The sequence below is a fragment of the Cotesia typhae genome, unplaced genomic scaffold (genome assembly GCF_013202065.1).
Source record: "Cotesia typhae breed Kobodo isofemale line unplaced genomic scaffold, CoteBio_Ctyphae contig_50, whole genome shotgun sequence".
In the NCBI taxonomy this organism is placed as follows: Eukaryota; Metazoa; Arthropoda; class Insecta; order Hymenoptera; family Braconidae; genus Cotesia; species Cotesia typhae.
Window position 1 is genome coordinate 2601560 of NW_027423758.1, and position 17798 is coordinate 2619357.

Consider the following 17798-nt stretch of genomic DNA (forward strand, 5'->3'; position numbering starts at 1 on the left):
GTATTGGTATATATCGTTGAAAACATGAGTATGAGAGGGAAAAAATGATGATAAATAACTTTGGAAAGTTCCAGGAACCCTAAAAGGCAGCGAGAACCTATAACTGGTTGGGACTAGGGTTTTTAAGTTATTTCAGATAAATCGTACAAGTTTATTAGATAAGAAGAAAGGTATTAGATAATTTGTCAAAAGTTAATTAAAAAAAAAAAAAAAAATTTAATGGCTATTTATATTGATAACTAAAATTACTATGGCTATTTATAGTTGTATAGAGGAATTCGTAAAGACCGTGAAGTAGTGGATGTCCGAGCAACGACTCCGGATGTAACGGTGTCCATGAGGAAGCTCCAACGCCCAGGGAATGACATCGCCGCCGCTGTCTTAGGTAGTATCAAACCGGTCCCACAGTCGGGAAAGGGAATTAAATTAGAAAATGAGTGTCATCTAGCGGAATTAATGAGGAAAATAGTAAATTGTTATTACAAAATGAAATAATTGTCATTACTTATTATGATTATTATTATTATTATTACGTATGTGTAAGTTATTTAATTTATTTCTCAAGTATTTTAATGACGAAAGTGTTTTCTTGTTAATCAAGAGTTCTTTGTTCTCCAGCAGGTACAGGTAGCATTTTAATTTACAGTACCGAGTAGAGATACTGGTATCGCATCGGGCTGGCTTTGATTTTTAAACAAGCCTGAAAATAATGAATCGACATATAAATATGAGAAGAAATAAAAAAAAATGATGAAAAAGAATGAAGAAAGGTTTGTCGTGGTGGAAACAAAAGTTGTCGACCACAAACCACGTCTGCTGTGGTAGTGAGTATGAGTATGAAGCTGGACTATTTTATTTATTTTTTTCATTCGGCATCTCTTATTTCGGAGTCGGAGTTAGAGGCCCTGTAGCCGCGAGCCGCGAGCCGCGTGTACCACGACAGGGTATCGGGGAACCAGACTAACCGGGCAATGTTCTTGACGTTTATACACACATGAGTATAGAGAACGAGAGTTTAAGTTAAGTCTCCTCTACTCCTCGGTGAGTAGCCACAACCAGCCAACGGCTTTTGCAGGCTTTTGTGCGTACATACCACGTGAAAATGCTGGTCAGGTTGGTAGATGCATTCTCTGGCTACCCACCCGCCACCCGCCTCCCGTTTCACCTCATCCTCCTCCACCCTGTGTGATGTGGTGGTAGTAGTAGTCTTTCTCTCCATAAACCAGGCGAGGGCCGACGGGTCTTTCCCCTCACATAATATTTATTATACGTCGCGGATGAATTATGGCCCGTTAACGTTGCTTTCGAGACTCAACAGGAGGATGAACACAACCCGAGTTTTATCCATCCAAGGGTACCCGGATTGTTCCCCAGATGTATCAGCTACGAAGCCTAGATTATCTCAGACGTTTCTCTAAATCATTTTATACGTGTATTAATATCTATTGTATCATTAAATTAATCTCAGTGTATTTATTATTATTTTTTACTTGTTATACTATATGATAATAATAATTTTTATTATAATAATTGCAGGTATTTTTAAATCAATAAAACGGATAATGATAAAACAAAGTTGATGGGTTGTTCCTCTGGGTAAATTTAAATACTGGTCAAACCACAGGCTAAGGAGATTCAGGATTATTTTTTCATGACGCAATACGCTGCTTGTTTAAATGCTGAATTAATTCAAATTAAATCTTGCTTATACTTTTATTACCAGCAAGAATTACAACTTGCTTATACCAGATAGATATTGTTGGAAACCATTTAATTGTGAATAGAAAGTGTCATGGAGCAGTTGAGCGAACACGACAAAAGTATTTTGGACATAATCTTTGATCCGCTTCAGCTCATGTCATCCGGTCAAAATTCTCACGAACCGGAAGACGAAATAACTGGTACGTTTTCACGATTCTTTGTTGTAATTATTTTTTCATTTATCATTTTTGTTATCGTGTCCTTCATTGAAAATTTAATGCCCTTTTAAATTAAAGATAACATCATGTATTCATTTTCATTGATTTCAACGATAAACATATGGAGAGTTTTATACTGAATGAATAATTTTGAAATCTGATCTTTTAGATTTTAAAGCTAAAATTAATTTTGATTTTTAAAAACTTGATAATTTTTTGTAAAATTTTATTTTTTTATAAAATTGTAATTTTTTAGAAAATTTTAATTTTTTAAAAAAAATTAAATAAGTCGACTAGATCGGCTTAAAAAAAAACACTTCTTCCAAACTACCCCACTTTACTTCTACTCATTTAGAGAAATTCTTTCTGGTTACTGTGATAAGACTTTGGAAAGAATTACCTGCTAAAATTTTTGCTTCTTCTAGCTTTCAAGTTTTTAAAAATCAATTGTAATTATCAATTGAATTTTGACAAAAAAAATACAATTCTTAGATTTATGAATCTGAGATAGTGATTAAACGTTTTGAAATAAATTATACTATTAGCTTCAAATTAATCATTATCTGATAAATTGGTATCTTTCACTATTGTTAATTAAATATTTATTATTTTGTGTACTCACGATTGTATTTATCTACTCTTCTTAAGCTTCATTACTATGTATTGAAATTGCCATTTGGTTTGCGCCTTGGCATTAATTAATAAACCGAATTCTAAATTTTAATTTTTTATAAAATTAAATATTTTTATAACATTTTAACTTTTTATAAAATTTTCTGTGTAGTTTTAATCTTAACTCTGTTTATTTAAAAAATTAATTTTAAAAATTGCGATTTCTTCAATCATAAACTTTTAAGGCAAATTTTATTTTTATTTTTTATTCTACAACACAAAAAAAAATGAACTTGATTAAAAAGAAAAATTATTAAATCAAATAAAATTTACTTAATTTTTCAATTAAAAAATTTTTCATCTTGATTCAAAATAATAAAACTCTTTCAAATGATTTAAAAAATGTTTTTTAATCAAGTTAATTTTTTTTTTTTTTTTTAAATAAATGTCTTGTTAGTACTCATTCTAAAAGGAATTTAGTTTCCGATACATTTACATAAAATTAGTTGGTATCACCATAAGTTATCATTAATCATGTTAAACATTTAAATCAGATAAAATACAAGATCCCGAGATAGTGAACTTGGTAAAACGAGCAATCAAGACAGCAGAATCAGGAGAACTAGATAAAGCTCTTTTACTTTTCGATGAAGCGATTACAAAAGCTCCGGATCGCCCATCGATTTTAAACGATCGAGCTCAAGCGCTCCGTCTTGCTGGGCGAGTTGGCGGTATTTATTAAAAAAAAAATGTTCAAATGAATAATATTTCAATTAAAATCTACATGAGTATATTAAATGTTTTAGAAGCTTTGAAAGACTTGGATCAAGCTGTGACAATGAGCTCTGGCAGAGGGAAAGCCGGCACGAAGGCGCTGTGTCAGCGTGGGTTACTTCATCGTCTGGAAGGTCGTAAAGATGAAGCTAAAAGAGACTTCGAAATCGCGGCCAAGAATGGCTCGGCGTTTGCTCGTAATCAGTTAGTTGATTTGAATCCTTACGCTGCTATGTGCAACGCAATGCTCAAAGAAATAACTTCAAAGTCTGTGCAGCTGTAAATAAATAAAATGAAAATTTTCATTTTAAATCCATGAAAAGAATGAAAATTAATTCTATTGTAAGCTGCCTCCTCAAAGGTACATATGTTTTTGACAGCTGCTGCTCCCTGCAATTTAGAAATTATTTTAACAAGAAAACAGTCAAAAACAGCTGTTCGATCCTTTCTAAACATGGTTTTTAAAAGGCCTGTCCTAGAAAAATCACAAATCTTTAAATAAAAATCTTCTTACGGAAAATTATATAACGTCGAAAATTTTTTTTTTTTAGCACAAAGAGCGAATATTTAAAGGTCACTCCAAAAAACCATCAGCCTTACGAATTACTTAAAATTTTATTATAATTATTATTACATGATTCCATGTATTATATATATATATATATATATATATATATATATATATATATATATATATATATATATATATATATTAAATTAATACAGTTAATAATTATCATTGGACTTGTCACATAAAAATATAAATAATAAATCTATTGTTTATTAACGATTCTAATGCACCTACACAAAATTCAAAAATTTAATGGAATCTCTTTATTTACTCTTCCTGAGGCGTAAATAAGGGAATTTATAGCATCATTAATCAGCGTCAACAATTATTTGTGATTTGTACAAGATTCTTTTATAAATTATTTCATTTCATTAATAATGTCATATATATATATAAATATTTTTTAAATATATATAGAATTATAGCAAAAATTGACAATTTGTGTGTTAATTTTAATAAATTTATCATTTTCATTAGTAAAAAATCAAGTTATTATTTTAAATGCATTAATAAAAGACACCAGAAAAAGTTGAATTAGCAAATTACCCGTCGTTCATACACTCATAACACATCTATTTTCCTTATCGCATTATTTTTTTTTTTGCTTACCATTGATACCAAAACTCAGCTACTATTATGCGCAGTCGTATTAAATTAAACTATTGTGTATTTATATCGTCTATTTATCTTCTAATTCTGGATGTTGAATCATCTCAAAATCTTTACCTATATTCGATTTTTCACTCTCTGAGCCCTCTTCACCGCTAATTTCTCCGTCGTTTGTAGCCTCGACTTGTTTATTATCTTCCTCTGGTTCTTTTTTATCTTCCTCGGGAAGTTGAGACTTATCTTCATCTCTAAAATAAACAGTAAATATTTTTAATCATCAGATAAATATTAATTACAAGAGTAATAAAGTTAAACAATTGTTTGTATGTATATTTACCTTTGAATTAAACAAGTATCTTCACAATCTGAGTCTTTGTCTTTCCTGCGTTTCTTTTTCTTATTTTTCTTCTCATTTTCACATCCTGGTCCATAATAATCATACTGAAAATAAAATATAAATTTTATATTTAGTTTAAAATATTTGTTTAATTATAAAATTAATTAAAAATAAAAATAAGTCAAGTTATTTTAAGTTTTAATGAGCAATTAATTATTTAATTACCTGATACAATGGCCAGAAGGAAGCAAAGAAACCAACGTCTTCAGCAAGATTAGGAAACAACCAAAAGTGATGTCTTCCAATAGTAATAACCCAAATAAGACAAAAGACAACGACTCTAATAAGAGCTAAAGCTAAAATAAATACAAAAAATCCGGCAGCAGCCACACTAAGATAATAAACACCATGACGAATAGTCAGGGGCCATAATGGAAACAAGCAAACACCAATAGCTCCGAGTACTACAAGAGCACCGAAGAACCAGTAGTAAACGGGAATAGGTTCATAAATCCATACATATGCATCATTGCAATCCGAAAAATACTGCTCCATGTGCATTTCTAAACGTACTTTAGGTTTTTTTTTTGGCTCTTTATCTTTATTATCATCTTCTTTTTCTCTAGCCTCATTTTCAGTGCTCTCTTTATCTTTTTCTCGCTCCTTTTCTTTGTCTTTTTTCTCCTCTATAATTTTTTTATCTTCTTTATGACTGCAGTCTTTACCTTTTTTCTTCATTCCGCGCAACTTTATCAGTTCTTCTTCAGTAACGACTATTTTTTTGGCTCGATGGAAAAATTTGTGTCTTAACATATTGTCCAAAAATTCCACTACTTGCTCTCTAGTCTCAAATAACGTTTCTTTCCACGGCGAATTCTCCAACAGAGCACCGACAGCCCGCGATCCCGTAAAATATTCAACATTGTGGCTCATGAATTTAGTCTTCTTTGATGGTACATTTTCCCGGATCCATTTAGCGACAGTATACTCTTCTTTTGTTGGTTTATCTATCTCTGGTTTTTCCAGTCGGTCCTGTAAATATCACATATATAAATAAATGGTTATATAAATAATTAACACCAAACATTCTTTAAATATAAAAACACAATAATATTTAAATAGCTATGTACACAGATTAAAAAAAAAATCAATAGTTGTACGGAAAATATTAAAGGTCCTAAATAAGACTACGTCATATATTGAATTTCTGTAACGCACTCCATAAAATTCACCGTTAGAATTCACATAGCCTAAATAATATATTGATTGATTATTTCACTCATTTTAATAAAATAAAAATAATATTTATTAATGATATATTGATTGTAATAATCATTCAATAATTGATATAATTAATGAAAAATAAACAATATGCTTACTTCTTTGCGCTTTTTATTTTTTCTCCGTTCAGCCATGTTGTGTGATGTCGTATTATTGTCGTATACTAAAATGATTTGGCGTTTCAGGATCGAATATTCTCATGCGTTAAATATATATAGAGGTTTTTTTACTCTGACAGACACCGCATTTATTTAAAGAAGGCAACGAGATATGCATGCACTTATGTCTTGTCGGTCGTCTGGGGAAAACTGGAAAAACTTATATTGGGTTTATTACGGGACAACCGGGACAATAATATATTCTTCTACTCATTTACAGAACACACAAAAATTCATTTTTATTTGATGGCAAAATAGCTAACGGTATTTCCATCTGATTTCAGAAACATACACTAGCGCTCTTCTGTATCTTTTGTTTCATGTCATTCAAAAATTCAAAACTTATAATTATTAAATAAGGACAATATTTATGATATTAAATTTAGCTGTCACTTCACAATTGTTTTTAATTTTTAATTTTTTTTAGCAAATAAATTATAACAAAAAAAATTATTTTTAAAAAATTGCATTTGTAGTTTTTTAAAATTTCTAAATATCAACTTTTTTTTGCCATAATTTATTTGTTACATAAATTCTTAAAATTATCAACTATCTGCTAAGTTAATTTTCATTATTAATTAAAATTAAATTAATCGATATCTTGCGTGAAGGAATCAAATTTATAAAAAATGAAAAAATTGCATTTATTCAAAATTTGGATATTTACAACTGTATTTTAAAAAAAAATTTTTTTTTGGATGGAAATTAAAAATATAAAATTTTGACGAATGCTCTAATCAACATTTTTTAGCAAAAAAATTCAAAATAAGGTACTTGAATTTCTTTTACACCAATTTAGACCAGCATTTATTTTTTATTTCAAAATTATTATTATTATTATTATTATATTAATAATAAAATAGTAATAATTATTAATAAAAGGTCCTGGTGAAAAGCCATAAGGGCGTATAAAAAAAATTTTTTTTTCGTAAATCAACGCATTTTTGGATGAAACGTGCAGAAATGCCAAAAAACTTTTTTTCTTTAAACTAAAAATTTTGTTTGGACTTTGAAAAAATAATAGAATTTTTATTATACGCCCTTATAGTATCTGTAACGCGATATATCAAATTTTCATCAGTAAACATTAGAAATAAAGAAAAATTAATTATCTTGATTGCTACAGAAGAAATGAAGGAAAATAGAAAATTGAATATACAAATAAGTAATGAAGAATATTAATCTTATGAATGTGTACTCATATTTCAGTAAATAAGGTTAATTATTTAAAATATAGAATATCTAAATAAATTAACATAGAAAATTAATTCATCGAATTGCGACGTTTTTCATAAATTTACCATGGTAGCTTCAATATAATTTTAATAAATCAAATTTAATCTTGACATGTTTTTGTAAACTTTTGATGTTTACTATTAATATTATATTTTAATTTCGCTGCTCTCATCCGTTCACAAAATTCTTCTCAATGTTTGATATTGAAATCAAAAAATATCTAAAAAATTTTTTTTAATTTTTATAACAATTAAATTATCATGAAAAAATTTAGTAAAAAACATTCAAGATACTAAAGTTGACTAACATAGTAAATTTTCTTAGAATTTTATAGCAATGAAATTATTATGAAAAAAATTTAATAAAAAAATTACATACATCAAAATTAAAAAAATTCATTAATGGAAGTTTTTTATTGAAATGATTTTTTATAAAAATAAAAAAAATTGACAGTTAGCTAACTTTAGAATCATAAAATTTCCACGTAGAAATTAAAAAAAAATATTAATACGAATTTTCAAAAATATATTTTTTGATAACACTGAAGTTGACAGATATTAAAAATTTTTTTTGAATTTTATAACAATTAAATTAAAAAGTTTCACATGTGAAAATTAATAAAAATAATAATTAATTATAAAAATAAGTGAAAATTTTTAGAAGAATTTTTTTATTGTAATTAATTTGTTAAAAAAATTTTTAAAATTGACAGCTGACCTCTATCTTCAGTATTATATTTTTTATCATAATTGATTTGTTATAAAAATTTCAAATTGTCAAAAATTATCAGATAGACCTGCAAAAATATTAAAATAAATATTATATATAAACATACAAATTTATAATAATAATATAAATATATTGAATACTTAATTGTTAAATTACATCTTCAAATGTTATATGTTGCAATAATTAGAAAAACTTATTTTTATTTGCAGTAGAGTTTTGTTGTGAATCTTATTAGTGTCTCTCTCATATCAACGCGAGTCTGGTTATAAAAAAAGAAAGAAAATATTACTCATAACAAGACTTGAGCGTCTTTATTAATAAATTCTATTACCCAAGTTCGATTTTGCTCTGAAACAAAAAAAGATATTAAAAATTAAAATTAAAATTGAGAAACGATAAAATATTTAATCGACGCAATTAAATGTAATTATAAACAATAATAAAGCAAAGATATTATCAGTCAACTGCTGATGATAGATACACTGTCAAGTATTTCTGTAAACAATTTCGATAGATAATATAAATATACTAATATAAATATCAAAAAATCTATTCTTCATCTAAGTATTTGGAGATTTTATTATAATTTTAATTACAATAATTACTTACAATTTTTCCTTTATCTAAAATTCTTTTTGTTGAATTTGTTAAGCAAGAATGTTAGTTTAAAAAACCACCAGAGGTCAGGAAGATCGAGTTTAGTGATAAATACTGAGTGGTATTTGATCCGGGCAAAATACGTTCAAGACGAAACTAAAATCTTAACCCTTGTGCTTGGCAAAACACACACACACACACACACACACACACACACACACACACACACACACACACACACATAGTGTGTATATCAGTTGAATAATATAGCGAGTATATTATTGCTGGTTGTGTTAATTAATCGTGAGATTAATTGAGCAGAATTATTATTTTAGTGTTGAGGCGTATCCAAACGACCTTGATAACCACGCGATATAAAAAAAATAATTTAGTTTAGTTTATTAGAACGCAGCGAATCAGCAACAGTCGATGTAATCAGATATAATTTGTTATTAAAAAAAAATACTCTTTAATCACCAATAATATGGCCGGAATATTCGACATAGAGCTGCACGACGGTGATAATGTCGATCAAGATGAGTCTGATGACGATGATATTCTCGAAGTTGCGGAGGTAATTATTTATATAATATTCATATTATTTTTCGATTATTTTCCGAGCGAGCTAACATATTTATTATCTTTTTTTTTATTATTTACAGAGCGAGTACAACACGCATCCTGATGTGAATGAAATTTTAGAGTAAGTTTATTTCTGTATTTTTATGAGAATGAATTCAGCAGACAGCTAATTTTTGAGAATTTTTAAATTAATTTTAACTCAATGGTTATAAAAAAAATCTTAAAAAATTGCATAGAAAAAACTTGTGAAAATTTCCATATATGCATTTTTTTATACTATTTCTTCTGTAAGAAATAAATTGTTTATAAATTATTAAAAAATTATCAGATGTCTGTTAAATTCACACTCATGTATTTTAAGTTTATTTGTCTCAGACAAAATATTTATGTTTTTATTTAAAATTTAGATCCGAGGATGTAGAGAGAGTCCAACTCTCAGAGCAGACTGTTAATCCTAGCGATGAAAAAGTCGGCCCTAAAGATTTCGAACTGTGCAAAATTTTAGGCGAAGGTGGCTACGGAAAAGTATTTCAAGTAAGAAAAGTAAGCGGCAAAGACAAAGGAAGTATTTTTGCAATGAAAGTCTTGTGCAAGGCCTCGATTATTCGGAACCAAAAGGATACAGCTCATACCAAAGCAGAGAGAAATATTCTCGAAGCGGTAAAACATCCATTTATTGTTAATTTAATTTATGCGTTTCAAACAGGAGGAAAACTTTATTTGATTCTTGAGTATCTGTGTGGCGGTGAACTATTTACTTATTTAGATCGTGAAGGAATATTTCTCGAAGATACGGCCTGTTTTTATTTATCTGAGATAATACTCGCGCTCCAGCACCTCCATAAGCTGGGGATAATTTATCGCGACTTAAAGCCTGAGAATATTCTGTTGGATCGCGAAGGCCACGTTAAATTAACAGACTTTGGGCTGTGCAAAGAGCACATTCAAGAAGGAACGGTGACTCATACGTTTTGCGGAACGATTGAGTACATGGCACCGGAAATATTAACAAGAAGTGGCCATGGAAAAGCAGTAGATTGGTGGAGCCTTGGTGCTTTAATGTACGACATGTTGACTGGCATGCCACCATTTACTGCCGACGATCGTAAAAAAACTATTGAGAAGATATTAAAAGGTAAGTTGGCTTTGCCGCAATATCTAACGCCAGATGCCAGGGATTTGATAAGGAAGCTCCTGAAGAGACAAGTACCCCAGAGATTAGGGTCAGGTCCTGAAGATGCCGAACAGATTATGAACCACAACTTTTTCAAGCATATCAGTTGGCAAGATGTTATCTCTCGTAAATTGGAGCCGCCTTTTAAACCATCTTTGAAGAGCGCTGATGATACGTCTCAGTTTGACGAACAGTTTACGGCAACTGTCCCCGTTGATTCACCCGTCGAAAGCACTCTAAGTGAGTCTGCGAATTTAATATTTGAGGTAAAGTATTTTTGGTTTACTTTAATGAGTCATTTTTTAAATAAATTTATCATTTTCTGGCTGAAACTTAAGGGTATAATTTATCGGTTAAAAAAGAGGCTATTTTTGGAAATTTCTCGTGAACTTGATATGAAAGATATGTTAGTAGAAGTTGTGAGGGATGATGAATGAAGAGTAATTATTTACAAGTGGGGTCAATCCCATTTTGGGGCATAATTAGGTAAAAAATTAACATTTTCAAATTTTTTTTATTCTGCTTGTTTTTTCGAAGTATTTATGATAAAAAATGTCGTGAAAGGAAAAAATGAAGATTTCGATAGCTTCTTTGCCTTCAAAAGTTGGATAAAATTTCTATTTTTATCTTTTTTTGATATATATTTTTTTAAAAGTACATAAAAGAACAAACAATTAAAAAAAAAAAAAAAAAAAAAAATGGGTATCACAATTTTATAAAAAATTTATTAAAATTGTGATAATCAACTTTTTTAATTTCCTGCTAAGAAAATTGAAAATTTTCAAAAATCGGGAAGTCATTAGTTTTATCCCGTTTTTCGAAAATCGAGTTTTCATCAGATCTCTACGTTTTGAGATCCTAGGAAGCTTCCCTGAATATTTTCGCGATGATGTCCGCGCGCGCGCGCGCGCGTGTGTGTGTGTGTGTGTGTGTGTGACCCTCTTACAACTTTTGAACGGCTTGACCGATTCCATCGCGGTTGGCACCATTCGAAAGGGCTTGACCAAACTTAGATTTTGAATACAGTTTGAATCAATGAGGATCGGTAGATTTTGAGAAATCTCAAAAAAAATTTTTTTCAAATGTGATTTTTTTGGAATATAACTTTTAAACGGTTCAACCGATCAATTTCAAAAACTAATCAGCTCTTAACATAAAAAATCCACGTCGATCGTTGCCAGCCCGATCAAAATCGATTGATTCTTTCGTGAGTTATCGTTGTCGAAAAAAAAACCGAAAAAAGTGTTTTTTTTTTTTTTTTGGAATTACTTCAAAATTTCTACTTCAATGAATTTGAACTTGAAAATTCTTAATAAAGCTAAAAAAACTGCGTCGAATTCCGCCAACCCTTAAAAATTCAAATTTAGTGTTTTATTCAGATTCTATTAGATTTTTGAGCTTGAAGATCTCAAAATAACTCGAAAATTATATTTTTGAGCTCGAAGAGTTCAAAAACATAAGAAGTGAAATTTTGAAAGCTTAAGTGTATAATAAGCGGGAAGTTGCAGGGATGGCCTTCAGGGTAAACCGTTTTCCTAATTTTTTTTAATTGTTCATTTTTTTTATCTTTTTTTTATGTATTTTTTTTTTTTTTTTTTTTTAAAAGTAGATAAAAAATAAAATTTTTTTTTTAATAAAAATCTTACCAAAATTTAATCTGCGAGTCTTCACCCAAAATAGTTGTGTTGTCCCCGGGAATTATTAGATACATATCCATTCGAAAAATGTAAAAAAAAAAAAATAAATCGAATTTTCAAAAGTGACCAACTTAACTACACCCTTAAATTTATATTATAATTGTAACTAGATTATTGTTAAAATTTATTTCAGGGATTTACTTATGTTGCTCCAAGTGTTCTGGAAGGCTTGTACAGCCAGTCAAAAAATTCTCGGAGCCCACGACATCAGTTTCTGAGCTCGAGTCACAGAAGAAGTTATTCTCCGGCAGCTAACAACCGACTAAGTTATCAATTACAATCCAGGTAATATTTGATCGATAAAAAAGTAAAATCAGAATAATTAATTTATTTTAATTCTTAGATTCACGCGTGGGCGCAATAGTCTAGAAGATTCAGAGATGATGGATGTAGGACAGCTTTCGGAGCATTTATAGTTACCTCGAGAAAGTACTAGCATAGATGCGTCTTAATAAAATGCCCAAATTATACACATATATATTTTTTTGTTCTTTTAGCTGAGTCAACGAATGCTCGAGAAAAAAAAAAGATATTATCAAAATTTCGAGCGTATTCACTGCCGCGCGATTGCTTGTCGGTTGTTTAGGATCTGATATTTTCAGTTATTCGTAATATTTAAGAATTTAAAGCATATAATGTAATGATTTCTTTTTTATAGTTTTCTTTAGTTGAGAATTTACAACGAGGAATATTTTTTTCACTGAGGATTAAAATATAAACTTTTGACTTCTGACTTTAATCTAAAGGTTTTTGTTGTAGAGATAATATTAAATATGTCTGTAATTATTTTTAATTTCAAGTTTGTAAAATAGTTTAGCGGTAAGAGACGGTCAAATTGTTAAAAAAATTATTTTTAAAGTTAAAAGCTTTTATTTTATTCTTCGCAGTCGATCAGTCAATGTCAATCGATTATTTTTATTTAAAATAAATAAAAATATCGATGTAAATATTTCTGCCGTCTACACAAGATATAACTGTTTAAGTTTGTTTTGTTTGTCATGTACATAAAAAAAACTACGAAACAAAGAGGAGAATTGATTATACAATTAGTACGAATTTGCGGAATCATTGTTGCTATTTTTTTGTTTTTTAATTTTTTCTATAAATTATTTGAATGATAATTATACTGTTAATTTTTGTCGATAATACCGTACTAATAAAACAAACAATACAAAGAGTAATTGCAAACTGCCCAAGTGTTCACCGCAAATACCAATAGATAGATATATCTTTTTCATGTAGATTCGAAAAATTGTTGATGATAAAATATTAAGTAATGCTGATTATTTAGGCATATGTAGATTTAAATACATAAAATATTGCAGTTATAATTTTGCAACTCCTCTAAAAAAAAAAAAAAAAAATAACGATTTACATTAGATAATTGTTGTTACTATATTATTTAAAACCGAAAAAAGTGAAAAAAAAAAAATTATTATTTTCTACGTAACTATTGTGTGTAAATTAAAATAGCAAAGCACTCTCTAGCGTTCACGCTAGCGACGTGCAATACGTGCCTGCAACGGTTGATTGTAATAGTATAATATTTTATCCTGTCTATTCTTAATAAATTAAAATAAAATTAAATATGTAATTTAAAATTACATAAATCACTGTATAACTAGATTTTTTTACGTATCGAATTTTTTGGAAAATAATTACGTACTATTTTTTTTTTATTTATTAACCAACTAAATAAATTGTAAAAATGAAAAAAAAAAAATATATATATATATAAATATATCTTGCAGCGCAAATTATATAAAAACATGCTCATTACCTCTATTGTAAATAGTAAATTCATTAATTCGATTTATTAAACGATTATAAATTACATAAATTAATAAAATTTATTTCATGTTTCACTTGTCTAGTGCTCGACAGGAATAATTATTATATTTAAAAAAAAAAAAACAAAAAAAAAATATTAAACGTAATTCATTTAATTATTACATGACCAATAATGTTTGTCGATTGTAGAGTCTTATTATTATTAATAATATTATTATTGTACATGTAAATACATTTGCTCATTTATGAAATATAATAAAAAATTAATTAAAAACAGCATTGTTGACATCGATGTAACATTGTTAATTAGGTTCAATAAATCCTTCATATAATTATCAAATATAAATACCAATTTAAACAAACGATATCATTTAAAAGGTAAACATGTTAATATTAATATAAAACAATCAATACAAGTAACTGAATTAAGAATTCCTCATTCGTTTATCACGTCGATATCTTCGTTCGTCTGATTCTTCAGACTTTCGTTTGCGATCATGTCGATTACGATCACGATTATAATCAGTCTTATCTTTAAAACTTTCTTTATCATAATAATGCCCATGATCTCTATGATCAGGTCGACGATCAAATCTGTCGTCCCTTCTAACTTCTTCCTGCCGCCTATCCTTGAACTTTTCTCTGTCTTTCTCTCTCGATCTCTCTTTTTCCTTAACAATCCTATCTTCATCAGAGGAACTCGAACTCGAGTCGTATGTCTTTTTAAATTTCTTTTTTTTCCTTCGTTTCTTCTCATTTTCGGAGCTCGAGCTCTCAGATTCACTATCACTACTTTCGCTACTGCTACTTCTGCTAGATACACTTTCACGTTTCTTTGATTTTTTCTTTTTTTCTTTCTTGCTCTTACGTTTCTTTTCTTTCTTAGCTTTCTTCTTCTCCATCTTTTCTAATTTCTTTATCAATCGTTTCTTTTCTTTCTTAGATAAAGAGTTGAAAAATGCTTCTTCAGACATTTCATCTTCATCCGCTGATAACAATTGATCTTCATGCTGAGGTATTCGCAGATGTTGCTGAGCTGTTATTGCTGACCTTTAATTAAATTAAAATCAATATTTAAGATGAAAATTAATTTGACAGATTTTTTATGATTTTAAGAATTTTTTTAGCCAATAAATTGTGGTAAAAAAATTAAAAAAAAAAAGTATGTAGAAATTTTGAAAAATAAAAAATGCAATTTTTTAAAAATCATTTTGGTTTTTTTTTTAATTTCGGAAAAAACGAAAATTTCGGGATGATTGACATTTATGATTTTCGATTATTTTTTTTTTTATAAAAAACTTCAGTATTTTCTGCGAATTTCCTGAAATTTTTAGAGTGGCTTTTTTTTTCTTTCTATTTTTTTTTAAATGAAAAAAAAAATTTTTTTTAAATGTTTCTTTTTCGTAATACCACTCTGAAAATTTTTCAGTAGATTTAGAAAACTTTAAAATCCGAGAAAAGAAAATAAAAACAAAAATTTAAAGTGACAATCATCAATGAGATTTGATTATTTTCCATAAAGTTAGATAAAAAATTATAAGAAGCATGGAATTATTTTTTCCTATTTTTTTTCTAAAACTACATGCAAAAACAAAAAAAAAAAATGAAATTGTTATTCGATCCATTCAAGAGCAACGGATAGTCTTGAGCCCAAAACGCGTCATATCACTTGATACTTGTATTTTTATCAACTTACTAAAAATATGTAAAAACTTCAAATAATTTTTAATACTTACTGTTTTAAAGCTATTCCATCTTCTCTCATTTGTTGAATTAGCGTTAAAGCATCAGGAGTTTCTTGTTTTTCTTGTTTTTCTTGATTAGCCAGAACAACACTCATTGCCTGACTATACATCGGACATTCTTTGTCTATTTAAAAAAAAAAAAAATTATAAATAAGTTAAGCTTACATTAATAAATTCATATGAATTAATTTCATTATAATTACCAGTATTAATATGTCCCCATTTATGACACTTAATGCATCGAACATTCCGTACTTGGATACCAAAAGGTTGATCCCTAATTTCGCTGTCTCCTTTACAATAACTTTCTCTAGGTGCATTATATTTTCTCTGCCATTCAAATTTATATTCTGGTTCGTTGTCTTCTTTTTCTCGTTCTTTTTTAGCACCCGGAGGAGGTTCGTACATAAAGTTCACGCTTAATTTGTCCTTGCTTTCTTTACTCAGCAGAGCTCTAAAAATTTTAATAAATTAAATGGCTGGATAATTGATTGTGTTCAAACGTTGAAGAACGTAAACATAACCTAGTACTCACTTGTTATTATGAAGATCCTGCTCTTTTTCATATTGAACTCGTAATTCTTCTTGTTTCTTTTTATAAGCATCGGCTTGCTGTTCTGCCATCCATACCTATAACAATAAACAACAAACATTAAAAAACATTTCATTACAAGATGTCTGATTTTTAAATAACAGAACGAAAAAAATATAATTAATGACAACAAAGTTACGTACTCTTTTTAAATTGTCACGTGAAGCTGGATGAAAAAACCTTTTACACATGTAATTATTGAATCCTTTTCCCATTTTTACAAATATCTAATTAACAATAGTAAAAAAAAAAACTTTCTTTTTTTCGTCACTGACAGTTTGTGAAAAATTCGGCCATTGAATAAAATTATCTTGCATTTCATTTCGGGAAAAGAACTCACTCATTTCCGGTTTAATCAAATTTAAAAAAAATTTAACTTTAAAAAAAAACTGTTTTTTTTGCATTTTTTAAAAAATAAATTTCTTCGAATACTTTTTTTTTTATTTTATGTTATTATTATTACTTTTTTTTATAATAAAATGAGAGTTCTTTTTTACATTTTTTAGAAAAAATAATTTATTGACTTGACTTAAAAAAATTAAAAAAACATTGTTAAAAGTAGCGCCCTCTTTTCAGTTTCATATTTAAGCGGGAAATTTTGAAACGCACAATAAATATGATACTGAACTTAGCCGTGAGCTGTCAATTTAAAAAATTTTTTTAACTAATTAATTACTATAAAAAAATGCTTTTAAAAATTTTCACTTATACTTCTTATTAAGTTTTACATATAGAACTTTTTAATTAAATTTTTTTTTATAATAATTTAACTGCCACAAAATTCTAAAAAAATTCTAAGAAATTATTGTACATAATTATATTTGATTCTTAATTTTTCTTTCACTGACAACCTTCTTAAATATTATTTAAAATTATGAGTTGTGTAATAACTGAAAAATTAAAAGATACATAAATTTATGTTAAATTATTCGAGATTAGAATTAAAATTTAGTATATAATAATTACATTTTAAACAATAACGAGATCGTTAAATATTAGTAAAAACAATTGAAGTCAACAATTACCGAAGAATTTCTGCAGTTCCTAAAATATATCATTATAATTTTGAATAATTGTAAACAAACTTTTTAAACTTGAAACTACTTACTTTTTTTTTAAATATCAGAAATAACAATAAGTAATACATCTTAAAAAACTTCAATAAATTTTGATGACACTGAAATTAGCAGACGTCTAAAAATTTTTAATTTTTTTTTATTAATTAAATTACAACCAAAAATATATTTATAAAAAATTGCACTTATAATTTTTCAAGTTTTTTACATGCGACACTTTTTTTTTGTTTAATTGAAATTTTTTCAATAAAAAATTTCTAAAAATTTTAAAATGTCGGCTAACTTCATTTTCATTAAATTTTGAAGTATTAAGAGAAT

At 27.8% G+C, this 17798-nt stretch overlaps 4 protein-coding genes and 1 long non-coding RNA gene across 7 annotated transcripts; 2 read left to right on the forward strand and 3 right to left on the reverse strand.

Annotated features, from left to right (window-relative positions):
* Positions 1 to 13: 13 nt before the first annotated feature.
* On the forward strand, positions 14 to 3617 carry LOC141531662 (tetratricopeptide repeat protein 36-like). Its single transcript, XM_074249591.1, has 6 exons — positions 14 to 170; positions 265 to 539; positions 619 to 824; positions 1537 to 1901; positions 3086 to 3262; positions 3338 to 3617. The coding sequence occupies exons 4-6, from the start codon at positions 1793 to 1795 to the stop codon at positions 3586 to 3588; spliced, it is 537 nt and encodes a 178-aa protein (XP_074105692.1). The 5' UTR covers positions 14 to 170; positions 265 to 539; positions 619 to 824; positions 1537 to 1792; the 3' UTR covers positions 3589 to 3617.
* Positions 3618 to 4201: 584 nt separating this feature from the next.
* Trp1 (translocation protein 1) lies at positions 4202 to 6476 on the reverse strand. Its single transcript, XM_074249567.1, has 4 exons — positions 6202 to 6476; positions 5048 to 5854; positions 4823 to 4926; positions 4202 to 4733 (listed from the first exon to the last, which is right to left on the reverse strand). The coding sequence occupies exons 1-4, from the start codon at positions 6235 to 6237 to the stop codon at positions 4556 to 4558; spliced, it is 1125 nt and encodes a 374-aa protein (XP_074105668.1). The 5' UTR covers positions 6238 to 6476; the 3' UTR covers positions 4202 to 4555.
* A 399-nt stretch (positions 6477 to 6875) lies between these two features.
* On the reverse strand, positions 6876 to 8976 carry LOC141531675 (uncharacterized). Of its 3 annotated transcripts, XR_012479966.1 has the most exons (4): positions 8836 to 8956; positions 8558 to 8574; positions 8367 to 8485; positions 6876 to 8293 (listed from the first exon to the last, which is right to left on the reverse strand). It is a non-coding gene; the product is annotated as an uncharacterized LOC141531675 (long non-coding RNA). The 3 variants fall into 3 exon arrangements; XR_012479964.1 differs by having other exon boundaries at positions 8383 to 8574; positions 8836 to 8976; XR_012479965.1 differs by having other exon boundaries at positions 8367 to 8574; positions 8836 to 8976.
* A 128-nt stretch (positions 8977 to 9104) lies between these two features.
* Positions 9105 to 14019, forward strand: LOC141531640 (ribosomal protein S6 kinase beta-1). The gene is made up of 5 exons (XM_074249558.1): positions 9105 to 9397; positions 9486 to 9526; positions 9813 to 10845; positions 12410 to 12561; positions 12620 to 14019. The coding sequence occupies exons 1-5, from the start codon at positions 9308 to 9310 to the stop codon at positions 12690 to 12692; spliced, it is 1389 nt and encodes a 462-aa protein (XP_074105659.1). The 5' UTR covers positions 9105 to 9307; the 3' UTR covers positions 12693 to 14019.
* LOC141531645 (corepressor interacting with RBPJ 1) lies at positions 13579 to 16728 on the reverse strand. Its single transcript, XM_074249566.1, has 5 exons — positions 16548 to 16728; positions 16348 to 16442; positions 16016 to 16266; positions 15804 to 15936; positions 13579 to 15117 (listed from the first exon to the last, which is right to left on the reverse strand). Exons 1-5 carry the CDS (start codon positions 16617 to 16619, stop codon positions 14493 to 14495), a joined length of 1176 nt encoding a protein of 391 aa, XP_074105667.1. The 5' UTR covers positions 16620 to 16728; the 3' UTR covers positions 13579 to 14492.
* Between the last annotated feature and the right edge of the window lie 1070 nt (positions 16729 to 17798).